At 45.6% G+C, this 16,723-nt stretch overlaps 1 protein-coding gene across 1 annotated transcript in view; it reads right to left on the bottom strand.

Moving 5' to 3' along the window:
• Nucleotides 1-16,723, bottom strand: part of acer3.L (alkaline ceramidase 3 L homeolog) — a 38,137-nt gene that overhangs the window by 9,146 nt on the left and 12,268 nt on the right. Inside the window, exons 2-4 of the mRNA XM_018245646.2 lie at nt 5,371-5,481; nt 3,730-3,782; nt 2,421-2,473 (exon numbers count right to left, since the gene is read on the bottom strand). Coding sequence (XP_018101135.1) covers nt 2,421-2,473; nt 3,730-3,782; nt 5,371-5,481 — 217 coding nt within the window. The remainder of the gene's footprint in view (nt 1-2,420; nt 2,474-3,729; nt 3,783-5,370; nt 5,482-16,723) is intronic.

The raw sequence follows: 16,723 nt of genomic DNA, 5'->3' as shown, positions 1-16,723 counted from the left end.
ATGAGAAAAAACATACTATTGTGCTATTGGAGTAGCTTTTTCTTTTCAGGTACGGGACCTGTTATCCAGAATGGATCCAGGACTTTTCTGGATAAAGGATCTTTCCATAATTTGGATCTTCATACCTTAATTCTACTAGAAAATCATATAAACATGAAATAAACCCAATAGGCTGGTTTTGCTTCCAATAAGGATTAATTATATCTTAGTTGGGATCAAGTTCAAGCTACTGTTTTATTATTACACAGAAAAAGGAAATCATTTTTTAAAATTGGATTATTTCATTATAATGGAGTCTATGGGAGACGGCCATTCCATAATTTGGAGCTTTCTGGATAATAGGGATGCACCGAATCCATTAATTTGGATTCAGCCGAACTCCCAAATCTTTCACGAAAGATTTGGGCGTATACCAAACCCAATCCTAATTTGTATATGGAAAACACTTTTAACTTCCTTGTTTTGTGACAAAATGTCACGAGATTTCCTCTCGCCCATAATTTGCATATACAAATCAGGATTCGGTTAGGCCGGGCTGAAAGATTCAGCCGAATCCGAATCCTGTTGAAAAAGGCCGAATCCCAAACTGAATCCTGGGGTTGGTGCATCCATACTGGATAATGGGTTTCCAGATAATGGATCTGATACCTGTATGACCAAGTGGATCTGTATTTGTGTGAACTTTATACAAGAGCCACTAGATTTAACACACATTTAACTTGCCATGACAGCTGGCTACTATATATATATATATATATATATATATATATATATATATATATATATATATATATATATATATATATATATATATATATAAAATTTAATCAGGTTTTAAACATTTAGTCGTGTATAATGTGTATGTGATTATATATATTTTTACTTATAAGTATATTATCTGTGTATAATGTGTATGGGAATATATAATAATTTTTTACATATAACGTATATTATCTGTGTATAATGTATGTGAATATATAGTACAATTTTTACATATAACATATATAATATGCGCATAATGTGTATGTGATAATATATATTTTTTACATATAAGTATATTATCTGTGTATAATGTGTATGTGAAAATATATCATTTTTACATATAACATATATAATATGTGTATAATGTGTATGTGAATATATAATATCATTTTTAAATATAACATATATAATATGTGTATAATGTGTATGTAAATGTATAATATAATTTTAGTGAGGGCAACAGACTGAGCACAGACCTATTTTGAAGTACAATCACCCCCCCATAGTCACAGGTCCAGTTCTAGACATGGGAGAATAAAGGGGGGATGGGTTTGGATGAAGTTTGTGGGTGTCACAAGTGTTGCAGCTACTCAGTGTAACCACTAGGTGGTGCTGTTATACACACTGGGTGAGTGTCAGAGCATTAGGTGCTAAAGCATTTCTTTGGACTCCAGCCAGGGACTCGGTTACCTCTACCCTACATTGCAGGGCCTTTGCTGTTTATACAGTTTCCAGTTTTGGGAAGAATGAAACGGATCTACTGTATGAGTTCTAGCAGGATGGGATGAAACATACTTGCTTAGTTTGCTGCCATGTTTTTTGCTACCTTCCCCCCCCCCAATTCGCTTCAGCTGCTCTGCTCCTACGTGGGGCCCCAACAGCAGCCCCCCGACAGTGGCCCTGCCCCTCTCTATTGGCCTGGCACAGTGGAGACACTTGGAGGCACATTTATCAAAGGTCGAATTTCGAATTCACGTGAGTTTTTAAAACTAAACTCCCATTAATTCGACCCATCTTAAATTATTAATACAATCTAATTTTTGTAAACTAGGATGAATTGAATCAACCCGAAAACTCGAATCTAATTCGATTCGAAATTTAAAAACTCGATTTGAGTTTTTCTCTCCAAAAAAAAAAACAACTTGAATGTCAGGAAGGCTGCAAACAGCTCCAAATTGAGCCCTGGAAGTCTGTCATTGACTTGGCAGGTTTTAGGTGGCGAATAGTCGAATTTGAGTTCTTAAAGGGCCAGAGTATGATAAATCTCAAAAATCGAATTAGAATTTTTAAAAAAACTCGAATTTGAATAACTCCCTAGTCGAATTTGATAGCTTTGACCATAAAAAAAATTAGAAAATTTAAAGTTCTAATTTTTAATTCGACCCTTGATAAATCTGCCCCTTCGTATCTGCCGTGGCCCAAATGTCTGCAGACTGACAGTCAGGACTGAATGACAACCAGATGTTCAATAGACTGCAAAGCAACTCATGCAGGTACAGCCTATCAAGGTGGGCCTTTCCGTGACATCACATGAGTCTGACAAGCAGCATGCCCCTCCCACAACAGGCAGACTCATATGGTGGCAGTTGGTGGTGGGCGAGGCACATAAATAACTGGGTAAAAGAAGTTCTATAAAAAAGAAGGCGGCAGGTACTTACAGGCAGTAAACAAAGACACTGCAGCTGTAGATCATGGGCAGCTCATCCAGCAGCTGAAAGTACAGAAAGAAAGGGAAATATTAGATAACTCCTGCTAATTAGGAAACTTAGGGGGCTATTTATTAATGTCTGAATGAAAAAAAATGTAAACATTTTTTTTTTAACGTTAATTTTTTTTTACTATAAAATCCGAATTTTTAGTGGAAAAGAAACCCCTAACATTTTTTGCAATTTATTTTACCCCGAGGCTGCTAAAAGTCCGAATCAGAAAAAATCCATCTTCAAGCTGTCGGGGTCCTGTAGAAGTCAATGGTAGAGGTCCCATTTTAAATTTAAAAGATATGATGGCCTGCGCTGTGTCTCGGCCTACAATCCAAAAAATTGGGGGATTTCGAGTGATTTGACAAAAAAAATTGACTGTTTCGGGCATAAAACCTGAAAAAATTCAGGGTTTTTTTTTTTCACAAAAAACACAAATTTTCCATTGAACCAGTTTTATCGAGTTTTTTTCAAACATAAAAAAGGTAAAATCGTCAGGGTTGGACTGGGGGGGCCCGGGGCCCACCGGGACTGCTGACCACGGCCCCCCACCTGTGACGTGCCCTCTGCACACATGTCGCTGAAAATAATTTTTTTTAAAAAAAACGAGCATTGGGAGAGGGGGTCCGGGCCCACCTGGTTTTTTCCCGGTGTCCCGCCAGGCCAGTCCGACACTGCAAATCGTGGTTTGGTCGGACTTATTTTGCCTAAAAAAATCTGATTTGATAGATAACCCCTTTTTTGTGATACTTTTATACCCTATGACCTGGGGGCCCAGAGATCCACACATTCTTTTCCGTTACATGTGCCCCACTATGACCAATGGAATTGCAGAAGCGGAGCTCTCGGCCAATCAGGTTTGTCAGGGCCGGGAAAAGAAAGATGGCATATAAAAGGAACGTGCAAGTGATTGCTATGGAAACTGTAGCACTGGGGCAAACCATCACAGCTGTGAACCCCATTACAACCCCCCCCCCCGGCTCAGGCTGATGAAATAACCCAAGAGCGTCATCGTCTGACTGTCAAGTGGCCGATGGATGACGCAGCCAATCACAACAAGGCTTATTAGGATCCCTCCAGCAAAGAGATTTTGTTTATTGTACATTATACAGTGCAGATGGGGGTGCAGCAGACGCAGGACTATGTCAGTACTGAGTATTGTCCTGTATTTGGACACCGTTGGTCTAATGGAAACTCAGTGTATGATATTTAGCCAAAATATGAAATGCCACTGAAATATGACTATGGTGAGTCCTGAGTGGCTACTTACCTGCATTTCATACTGCAACGTCATATGGAAACACCACGAGCCCAGCCCCACGGCTGCAAGACAAACACAAAAAGTCAGACTTTTGTAGCCGCTGCACTCGGGTGGAACAACATGGCTGATCCCGTGACACTTTGAGGGGGCGCAGGTTATTGCAGGTTCGAATACGCATGGGGCCTGGCTGTTCAATAACTGAATATTAATTGACTCCCTTGAACGTTCTTCAATCCATTTATTCTGTGGGAATTTTTTTATGGAAGGTGGTGCCAAAGTTTGAAAAGCTTGAGAAACGTGGAATTGAAGAGCATTTATCCTGCCACTCAATCTGCTCCTGAAACCCCCAATTGATTTGCAGTGTAGGTGGCCCAAAAGCCATGCTGGTCTCAACTGTAGCTCCTCGGCCAGCGTCTGCCCCATAGTGAGGTCATTGGTCCAAACCAGACTGACCAATCGTATTGCTCTGTGGCCGCCATAAGCATGAGAGGCGATGGAAGAAGCAGAGAATGATGGGAGAAAGGCAAAACAATGGAGCTTATAATAAAACATCAGCAGCCACAGCTAGAAATCCCTTTATACATACACAAGGTCAGCTCTGCACCAGGTATACAAAGACACATTCAATATCTTAATAATTACAGATAAAATACACCGAATCCACTATTTTGATCGGCCAAACCCCTGGATCCTTTGCGAAAGATTTGGCCGCATACCGAATTTGCATATGCAAATTAGGGGTGGGAAGGGAAAACATTTTTTACTTCTTTGTTTTGTAACAAAAAGTCACGTGATTTCCTTCCCCGCCTGTAATTTGCATATGCAAATTAGGATTTGGCAGAAGGATTCGGCCGAATCTGAACCCTGCTGAAAAAGGCCGAATCCCGAACCGAATCCTGGAATCGTTGCATCGCTTTTAATATCTTATTATCTAATAATAATATCTAATAATAATATCTTAATAATATCTAATAATAATATCTTAATATTGAATAATAATAATATATTAATACTAATATTAGGGATGCACTGAATCCAGGATTCGGTCTTTTTCAGCAGGATTCGGCCAAAACGAATCCGAATTTGCATATGCAAATTAGGGGCAGGAGGGAAATTGTGTGACTTTTTGTCAGAAAACAAGAAAGTAAAAAATGTTTCTCCCTTCCAACCCCTAATTTGCATATGCTAATTTGGATATGCAAATAAGGGTTCAGATTCGGTTCGGTATTCAGCCGAATCTTTCACAAAGGATTCAGGGGTTCGGCCGAATCCAAAAAAAGTGGATTCGGTGCATCCCTAAATAATATCTTAATAATATAATTAGGGATGCACCGAAACCCCAGTGAAAGAGTAGGCCGAATACTGAACCAAATCCAAATTTGCATATGCAAATTAGGATCAGGAAAGGAAAAAGTGGAAAAAAATTCTTATGTGATGAAAAGTCATGTGATTTCCCTACCCACCCCTAATTTACATATGCAAATTAGGATTCCGTTCGGCCAGGCACAAGGATTCGGCTGAATCTGAATCCTACTGAAAAAGGCTGAATCCTGGATTTGGTGCATCCCTAAATATATCTTAATAATAATATGTAATATTAATAATATCTTAGGGGATCATAAGGAGCCTTCAGTGCACCCGCACACCTACCTGCAAGTCCCAAAAAGGAAACCAAATAGCGGGTCTCTAATCCATCTCTTACAGTCTGAATTGCACCGTAGATAGGAGGCAGGATCATAATCAGGTTACTCACGGTGTTCCCTGTACAACACAAATGGGAGACATTCAGAAGTGAGAAGCAACAAGCCAACGGCTACTTATAGGCGACATATCACTAACATAGACTGCTCATATGACTGTATCTGGCACATACATGAGACAAGCAAACCCCAAATACTCCTTATATGAACATTCCCTCTGGCCTGACCTCTATGATGAACCCTAGTTGGCAGTTGAGCCTCTTGGAGGGGTTGTTCTACCCAACGTTTAGTATAATGTAGAGAGTGAAATTCTGAGACAATTTGCATTTGGTTTTAATTTTTTATTATTTGTGATTTTTTGAGTTATTTCGCTTTTTATTCAGCAACTCTCCAGTTTGCAATTTCGGTCATCAAATCAATACATGGCTGCTAGGGTAATTTGGACCCTAGCAACCATGCACTGATACGAATAAGAGACAGGAATATGAATAGAGAGGCCTGAATAGAAAGAGGAGTAATAAAAAGTAGCAATAACAATACATTTGTAGCCTTACAGAGCATTTGTTTTTTTAACAATTTAACTGTATTAGTTTTACTGCAATGGACTGAGAATCTTTTTTTTGCTTATCTTGGGAATGGAGGGGCCACTCGCCACTCACTCACGTACAGGAGCACTCGCCACTCACTCACGTACAGGAGCACTCGCCACTCATTCACGTACAGGAGCACTCGCCACTCACTCACGCACAGGAGCACTCACCACTCACTCACGTACAGGAGCACTCACCACTCACTCACGTACAGGAGCACTCGCCACTCACTCACGTACAGGAGCACTCGCCACTCACTCACGTACAGGAGCACTCACCACTCACTCACGTACAGGAGCACTCGCCACTCACTCACGTACAGGAGCACTCGCCACTCACTCACGTACAGGAGCACTCGCCACTCACTCACGTACAGGAGCACTCGCCACTCATGCACAGGAGCACTCGCCACTCACTCACATGAGCATTCGCCACTCACTCACGTTCATGAGCACTCACCACTCACTCACGTACAATAGCACTCGCCACTCACTCTCGCACAGGAGCACTCACACTCACTCACGTACATGAGCACTCGCCACTCACTCACGTACAGGAGCACTCTCCACTCACTCACGTACAGGAGCACTCGGCACTCACTCACGTACAAGAGTACTCGGCACTCACTCATGTACAAGAGCACTCTCCACTCACGTACAGGAGCATTCGCCACTCACTCTCGCACAGGAGCACTCGCCACTCACTCACGCACATGAGCACTCGCCACTCACTCACTTACAGGAGCACTCGCCACTCACTCACTTACAGGAGCACTCGCCACTCACTCACTTACAGGAGCACTCGCCACTCACTCACTTACAGGAGCACTCGCCACTCACTCACGTACAGGAGCACTCGCCACTCACTCACGTACAGGAGCACTCGCCACTCACTCACGTACAGGAGCACTCGCCACTCACTCACTTACAGGAGCACTCGCCACTCACTCATTTACAGGAGCACTCGCCACTCACTCACGTACAGGAGCACTCGCCACTCACTCACGTACAGGAGCACTCGCCACTCACTCACGTACATGAGCACTCGCCACTCACTCACGTACAGGAGCACTCGCCACTCACTCACGTACAGGAGCACTCGCCACTCACTCACGTACAGGAGCACTCGCCACTCACTCACGTACAGGAGCACTCGCCACTCACTCACTTACAGGAGCACTCACCACTCACTCACGTACATGAGCACTCACCACTCACTCACGTACAGGAGCACTCGCCACTCACTCTTGTACAGGAGCACTCACCACTCACTCACGTACAGGAGCACTCGCCACTCACTCACGTACAGGAGCACTCACCACTCACTCACGTACAGGAGCACTCACCACTCACTCACGTACAGGAGCACTCACCACTCACTCACGTACAGGAGCACTCACCACTCACTCACGTACAGGAGCACTCGCCACTCACTCACGTACAGGAGCACTCGCCACTCACTCACGTACAGGAGCACTCGCCACTCATGCACAGGAGCACTCGCCACTCACTCACATGAGCATTCGCCACTCACTCACGTTCATGAGCACTCACCACTCACTCACGTACAATAGCACTCGCCACTCACTCTCGCACAGGAGCACTCACACTCACTCACGTACATGAGCACTCGCCACTCACTCACGTACAGGAGCACTCTCCACTCACTCACGTACAGGAGCACTCGGCACTCACTCACGTACAAGAGTACTCGGCACTCACTCATGTACAAGAGCACTCTCCACTCACGTACAGGAGCATTCGCCACTCACTCTCGCACAGGAGCACTCGCCACTCACTCACGCACATGAGCACTCGCCACTCACTCACTTACAGGAGCACTCGCCACTCACTCACTTGAGCACTCGCCACTCACTCACTTACAGGAGCACTCGCCACTCACTCACTTACAGGAGCACTCGCCACTCACTCACTTACAGGAGCACTCGCCACTCACTCACGTACAGGAGCACTCGCCACTCACTCACGTACAGGAGCACTCGCCACTCACTCACGTACAGGAGCACTCGCCACTCACTCACGTACAGGAGCACTCGCCACTCACTCATTTACAGGAGCACTCGCCACTCACTCACGTACAGGAGCACTCGCCACTCACTCACGTACAGGAGCACTCGCCACTCACTCACGTACATGAGCACTCGCCACTCACTCACGTACAGGAGCACTCGCCACTCACTCACGTACATGAGCACTCGCCACTCACTCACGTACAGGAGCACTCGCCACTCACTCACGTACAGGAGCACTCGCCACTCACTCACTTACAGGAGCACTCACCACTCACTCACGTACATGAGCACTCACCACTCACTCACGTACAGGAGCACTCGCCACTCACTCTTGTACAGGAGCACTCACCACTCACTCACGTACAGGAGCACTCGCCACTCACTCACGTACAGGAGCACTCACCACTCACTCACGTACAGGAGCACTCACCACTCACTCACGTACAGGAGCACTCGCCACTCACTCACGTACAGGAGCACTCGCCACTCACTCACGTACAGGAGCACTCGCCACTCACTCACGTACAGGAGCACTCGCCACTCATGCACAGGAGCACTCGCCCACTCACTCACATGAGCATTCGCCACTCACTCACGTTCATGAGCACTCACCACTCACTCACGTACAATAGCACTCGCCACTCACTCTCGCACAGGAGCACTCACACTCACTCACGTACATGAGCACTCGCCACTCACTCACGTACAGGAGCACTCTCCACTCACTCACGTACAGGAGCACTCGGCACTCACTCACGTACAAGAGTACTCGGCACTCACTCATGTACAAGAGCACTCTCCACTCACGTACAGGAGCATTCGCCACTCACTCTCGCACAGGAGCACTCGCCACTCACTCACGCACATGAGCACTCGCCACTCACTCACTTACAGGAGCACTCGCCACTCACTCACTTACAGGAGCACTCGCCACTTCACTCACTTACAGGAGCACTCGCCACTCACTCACTTACAGGAGCACTCGCCACTCACTCAACGTTACAGGGAGCACTCGCCACTCACTCACGTACAGGAGCACTCGCCACTTCACTCACGTACAGGAGCACTCGCCACTCACTCACTTACAGGAGCACTCGCCACTCACTCATTTACAGGAGCACTCGCCACTCACTCACGTAACAGGAGCACTCGCCACTCACTCACGTACAGGAGGCCCCACTTCGGGCCCACCCTCACTCACGTAACAATGGAGCACTCGCCACTCACCACGTACAGGAGCACTCGCCACTCACTCACGTACATGAGCCACTCGCCACTCAACTCACGTACAGGAGCACTCGCCACTCACTCACAATACATGAGCACTCGCCACTCACTCACGTTACAGGAGCACTCGCCACTCACTCACGTACATGGGAGCACTCGCCCACTCACTCACGTACAGGAGCACTCGCCACTCACTCAGCGTACATGAGCAACTCGCCACTCACTCACGCTACAGGAGCACTCGCCACTCACCCACGTACATGAGCACTCGCCCACTCACTCACGTACAGGAGCACTCGCCACTCACTCACGTACATGAGCACTCGCCACTCACTCACGTACAGGAGCACTCGCCACTCACTCACGTACATGAGCACTCGCCACTCACTCACGTACAGGAGCACTCGCCACTCACTCACGTACAGGAGCACTCGCCACTCACTCACTTACAGGAGCACTCACCACTCACTCACGTACAGGAGCACTCGCCACTCACCCATGTACAGGAGCTTTCTGGATAACTGGATAAAGGCCAAAAACTATTATTATTATAAATATCAGAATATTACAGAAATGAAAGGATTAACACTGGCCCTCGTTTCCAATACAAGATGTGGATTTCATACATTTACACAAAAGTTCAATAGTTTTGTTTACTCTGCAGGAATCCACCTTCCTTATCTCTCCCGTCTCCCAGATAAGAGCAATGGACCATGAACGGACTCCAACAGAGACACTGCCGATTGCACTGCAAATACTCCCACAGCATCTGTCACACGCAAATCACTTGCCTTTAGGGTAAGGCCAGACGAGGAGATTCGGGGAGATTTGCCTGAGGCAACTTTGGGCGACTATTGAAAACGCATCGCCGCATGTGCATTAGCGCAGGTGATTTTGCGCTGTAGCCTATGGGGAAAAGACGCTGAGGCAGTTCGGGGAGATAGTCACGCAAAAGACGTGGCGATAAGTCGCCAGGCGACATAATCTCCCTGAATCTCCTCGTCTGGCCTTACCCTTACCTGTGAATTTAGTGGCCACACAGAATGTAACTAGCCAATGGAGCTCCAGCACTTTATAGGGGTGGTTTACCTCGTGAGACAACTTCGGACGACTGACTTCGGAAAACTTTGCTGCATTTGATTGGCGCCGGCGATTTTTCATTTTAAGCCAGAGCAGAGTGAGGGAAGGCGTTTGGGGAGATTGGTCGCCGCAAAGACGAGGCAACCAAATCTCCCCAAAACGCCCAGTGTGACCTTCCCCTAAAGTATGGCTAATTATTATGCTAAGCAACTGGTCCTATTTTTTATAGTTTTTGAAAGCTTTGCCTTCTTATTCTGACTCTTTCCAGCTTTCAAATAGGGGTCACCGACCCCATGTAAAAAACAAAGTCTCTGTAAGGTTACAAATGTATTGTTATTGTACTTTTTATTACTCATGTTTCTAGTCAGGCGTCTCCTATTCATATTCCATTTGAAATTGCAAACTGGAGAGCTGCTGAATAAAAAGCTAAATAAGTCAAAAAACCACAAATAATAAAAAATGAAAGCCAATTGCAAATTGTCTCAGAATATCACTCGCTAAGTCATACTAACAGTCGGGGCAGATTTAACAAAGGTGGAGGTGAATTTTCGAATTAAAAAAAAATTGAATTTCGAGCTATTTTTGTCTACCTCGACTAAGGAATAGTCCAAATTAGATTTGAATTTGAAAAGAATTTGAAACTTATCATGTACGGTCTCTTTAAAAATTCGACTTCGACCATTTACCATCTAAAACCTGCCGAATTGCTGTTTTAGCCTAGGGGGGACCTCCATGAACCTGTTTGGAGTCAATTGGTGGACTTTGAAAGATCTAAGTTTGAATTCGTACGATAGGGACCTATTAGATCGAAAACTTCCGTTGGTCTTTTTGAACTCTGAAGATTTTCAAATTCTAAATTCGACCCTTGATAAATCTGCCCCCGAATTTAAAGGTGAACACCCCCTTTAACATGTCTGAGGAAGGGGCACGCCCCAGAAACGTTACATCACTTGACTAAATAAACGTGCAGGGGATATCCCCGCTACACTAGCCTTCTGTGTTTGGCAAATTTCTGTTTTCACCCCCTTTAACCCCCAGCTCAGGTCTGTCTATTCACATAATGATGTTTTTTGCCCATTATTGTAATTAAAAAGTAATTTCATGTGCCGATGGCTCAGACAGAATGAAATGAATTGGCGCAGATTCTGCAGTAACTTTCTATCAATTAAGTGCCGGAGTCCCAAGGTGTCGTTTGTTAGCGCAGTGATACACAGTTCAGCGCTAATTATTACTGTACAGACTCTGGAGCTGACGGATAAATGGCTGGAGCTCTATAAATAACCAATTATTCATGCTGTGGCTCATACAATATATATAAGCTACAGAGGGGGGCTAAAGTGCACCATACACTATGGTCCCCCCAAGTAAATCCACCTCTGCAATCCATAGAAGAGACTATGGAGGCCCCTGCCCCACAGAGCTTACTATCTAACTAAAGTCTACTGGCATTCCCCGGTTGTCTCACATCCAAGAACCGACCAGGCTTTAGCTTTAAAAGGGTAGTTAACTTTTAATTATAGAATGGCCATTTCTAAGCAACTTTTCAACTGGCCTTCATTTATTCTTTATAGTTTTTGAATTATTTGTCTTCTTATGAATTTTTCCAACTTTCAAATGGGGGTCACTGACCCCATCTAACAACAAACGCCCTGTAAGGCTACACATTTATTGTTATTGCCACTATTTATTACTCATCTTTCTATTCAGGCCTCTCCATATTCAAATCAATGCATGGTTGCTAGGGGAATTGGACCCTAGCAACGAGACAGCTGAAACTGCAAACTGAAGAGCTGCTGAATGCTAACATCATACTAAGAGTTAAAGGCAAACAACCCCTTTAAAGATTCAAAAAACCAGGGCACAAGGTGGCAAGTCAGTGTAATTTAATTAAGAAATGCAGAATCAGGTTCCTCTGGTGTCTCACACCCTCCCTGCCACATGGGGCGCTAGAAGTGTCTCCTGTGTTACCAGAGCTGCACATAGATGTGGAGTCCTGCAGTGGTCGGGTACCTGCAATGCTGTGGGTATTTTGTGGGTGGCATCTGCCATTATGGGTATGTGGGTGGGACAGGGGTCAGTGGGCAATATAAGTTGCATTTAATGCATTTGACTCCTTCCCCTGGTATAAAATGACATCACTCCTGGTCTGTGGTGATGTCACTTCCAGTCTGTGGGGATGTCACTCCTAGTCTGCAGTGATGTCACTCCTAGTCTGCGGGGATGTCACTCCTAGTCTGCGGGGATGTCACTCCTAGTCTGCGGGGATTGCACTTCCAGTCTGTTTTGATGCCATTCCCTCTGCAATGATGTCACTTCCGGTCTGCAATGAGGTCACGTCCGGTCTGCAATGAGGTCACGTCCGGTCTGCAATGAGGTCACGTCCGGTCTGCAATGAGGTCACGTCCGGTCTGCAATGAGGTCACGTCCGGTCTGCAATGAGGTCACGTCCGGTCTGCAATGAGGTCACTTCCAGTCCTTGGTGATGTCACTTTTCAGGCCGCAGGTTGTTAGTCAGGGTCTGCCTGATTGGACAGGACACTACTCTAGGCTCTTGATCTCTCCCCAGCTATTCAGGGCCCATCTCTTACTGGTTCTGACCAATCTGTTTCATCTTTTGATGAGACCACACTAAACTTTTCATGGTCCCGTCTGCACCCATAGCAGCAGAACCAGGTGATGTAAAAGGCCTATAGGTCGGCGGTGCTGCCATATGTCATATCCAGTAGTGAGACTAGAGTGTCGGTTACACAGAGAAACATTCTGGATCAGATCACATGACCTTGATGTGGTTCAGACTAATAAAGTTGTGTAACGGCTCTGTGCAAGGCAGGCTCATGTTTATATTGCTTTACTGGGTGTGAACCATGGAGCTTACGCTCAGTATTGTACATTATTTCCCTTTAAAACACACCTGTAGGGAAGATATGTGACCCTAGATGCCCCTTGTCTCTTTTCTACTGATTCAAAGAACATTTCCTACGACCCTAAGCTCAGCTTCTCAGCAGCAGCCCACTGAGCATGTGCAGTGCCACCGACACACACAACACGGCCTTAGAGGATCCAAGATGGGGAGCTGCATGACTATAGGGCTGCTGAACCTCAGGGCTGATACAGTTAGTTCTGTATAAAGAGTTCAGTCTTTGTATATATATATATATATATCAATGTTTTTAAGGTTTTAGTTGTCCTTTAAAAATGAAGGTGCTTGTGGATGACCCCCTCAGATTGCTAAGCAATCAGTGTAACATGGAAGCTTTACTCATGGGACGTGGGAGTGCAACTGACTGAGCCGAGAAGCAAATGCTCTGAAAATCCATAGCTGTATTTGATATTTGCTGTGCATGGAGCACAACGAGAGACTGCTGGGGGAGCACAACGAGAGACTGCTGGGGGAGCACAACGAGAGGCTGCTGGGGGAGCACAACGAGAGACTGCTGGGGGAGCACAACGAGAGACTGCTGGGGGAGCACAACGAGAGACTGCTGGGGGAGCACAACGAGAGACTGCTGGGGGAGCACAACGAGAGACTGCTGGGGGAGCACAACGAGAGACTGCTGGGGGAGCACAACGAGAGACTGCTGGGGGAGCACAACGAGAGACTGCTGGGGGAGCACAACGAGAGGCTGCTGGGGGAGCACAACGAGAGACTGCTGGGGGAGCACAACGAGAGACTGCTGGGGGAGCACAACGAGAGACTGCTGGGGAGCACAACGAGAGACTGCTGGGGGAGCACAACGAGAGACTGCTGGGGGAGCACAACGAGAGACTGCTGGGGGAGCACAACGAGAGACTGCTGGGGGAGCACAACGAGAGACTGCTGGGGGAGCACAACGAGAGACTGCTGGGGGAGCACAACGAGAGACTGCTGGGGGGAGCACAACGAGAGACTGCTGGGGGAGCACAACGAGAGACTGCTGGGAGAGCACAACGAGAGACTGCTGGGGGAGCACAACGAGAGACTGCTGGGGGAGCACAACGAGAGACTGCTAGGGGAGCACTTCCACCCCAACTCTAAGGAAGTGGCAGAGACAGCAGGATAAGGAGGTCGAGAGTCAACAACACAATGGAGAAATTACCGTCTCACCAGGAAGTGAATGGAGCAATATTTGGCGCCGGCTCCCTGTAACAGACAGTAAAAGATACCCTCATACTCTGCTGTCTTAGGGAATCAATATGGCACCTCCCTCCTCCCATATGTATAAATACAAATATACTGAGAAGGAATGTTCTGGGCACACAATAAGCTATACCCTCATACTGTACTGTCTAAGGGAATCAATATGGCACCTCCTCCTCCCATATGTATAAATACAAATATACAGAGAAGGAATGTTCTGGGCACACAATAAGCTATACCCTCATACTGTACTGTCTAAGGGAATCAATATGGCACCTCCTCCTCCCATATGTATAAATACAAATATACAGAGAAGGAATGTTCTGGGCACACAATAAGCTATACCCTCATACTGTACTGTCTAAGGGAATCAATATGGCACCTCCTCCTCCCATATGTATAAATACAAATATACAGAGAAGGAATGCTCTGGGCACACAATAAGCTATACTCTCATACTGTACTGTCTAAGGGAATCAATATGGCACCTCCTCCTCCCATATGTATAAATACAAATATACAGAGAAGGAATGTTCTGGGCACACAATAAGCTATACCCTCATACTGTACTGTCTAAGGGAATCAATATGGCACCTCCTCCTCCCATATGTATAAATACAAATATACAGAGAAGGAATGTTCTGGGCACACAATAAGCTATACCTTCATACTGTACTGTCTAAGGGAATCAATATGGCACGTCCTCCTCCCATATGTATAAATACAAATATACAGAGAAGGAATGCTCTGGGCACACAATAAGCTATACCCTCATACTGTACTGTCTAAGGGAATCAATATGGCACCTCCTCCTCCCATATGTATAAATACAAATATACAGAGAAGGAATGCTCTGGGCACACAATAAGCTATACCTTCATACTGTACTGTCTAAGGGAATCAATATGGCACCTCCTCCTCCCATATGTATAAATACAAATATACAGAGAAGGCATGTTCTGGGCACACAATAAGCTATACCCTCATACTGTGAGGTTGTGTTTTTTTGAGTGTGCTGCAAGAACGTGTGTTCTCCCAGGCCCTTGCGGGTCCTGGGAGAGATAGTCCCAGCAATAAATTCCCCCCTTTTTCTTTTCCCCCAGTACTTTTGTTGAAAACTTTTTGACACCTTTTGTTTGGAAGAATTTTTTATTTTTCCTCCTCTGCCTGATCGGTACAGAGATGGGAAAGAGAGGAGAAGCAGCCCCTGCGGGTGAAAGATGCCGTTTGGGAAGTGGAAGGCGTGCTGCTGAATCTAAAATGGCGGCCCAAACCACGAACTGTACCAGGAGTGCAAAGAAAGAAAAGCAAATGAAACGCCAGTTACCAGCGTGTAACTCTTTTTCGTCGGATGAAGCTGAGGAGGACACTGGAAGACATCCTAATCCGGAGGTAGGCGCAGGAGTGACTACAGGGAGCTGTGGCGCTGATGCGAAGACTTCCGACGTGGAACCCAGTGAGATCCCAGTGACGAGAGCTAAAGTAGCAAAAGACTTGGATACAGTGCAGGAAATGGAGGACTCGGCCGAGTTTGTCGCATGTCAAGTGGCTGAGCAAGTGCTGGAAACACAGGCTGGCCAGAATGGAAGAGCTGATGCAGGGGCTGATCAATGGGTGAGTGCTGGCTTACCTAACATGGACGCGACTGTTTGTATGAGGGGGAAAGGAGGCACAGACACTGTCATATCAATGGGGAAGGAAGAAATGTTGTTGGGACAAAACTCCAATATGGAGTATAAGAAAAAAGATTCATTTGGGACAGTGGTGGAAAAAGACTCTGATAAAAGTACTAACACTGGTTTAGTTATAGAGTATGACAAAATCATTGGAGCACTAAATGAATTAAAGTGTTTAGAAACAAAACAGACTGCTCTTACTAAAGGTATAGACGTGCTCATTAAAGACTTGAGATCACTGAAAGGACAACACAGGACTGATGCCATTAGCAATTTAGCCTTTCTGAATAAAGATTTACAGGAGATTGATCAACAAATCAATGTTATATTAGACCTTATAGAACCCTGGAAAGAATTGTATAACAACAAAAAACGTTTTGAAGAAATGAAAAGTGGGGGAGGAAATGTTGCAGCAGAGAGACTTTTTAACATTTCCCAATTATTAAAAGAGAATATTACCGGTGTGTCTGGAGAAAAGCTGCAAAAGGAGATGTTGGTAAAGCAGAGAAATGTTTGTATTGTAGACTCTGCTAGTGTTTGTGCTGCAGCAGTGGGGGGAGGGGATACTCATTTACATCAGC

This window comes from Xenopus laevis, chromosome 2L, assembly GCF_017654675.1.
Source record: "Xenopus laevis strain J_2021 chromosome 2L, Xenopus_laevis_v10.1, whole genome shotgun sequence".
In the NCBI taxonomy this organism is placed as follows: Eukaryota; Metazoa; Chordata; class Amphibia; order Anura; family Pipidae; genus Xenopus; species Xenopus laevis.
The sequence above is the reverse complement of the archived record's forward strand: the minus strand, read 5'-3'. Positions and strand labels throughout refer to the sequence as shown.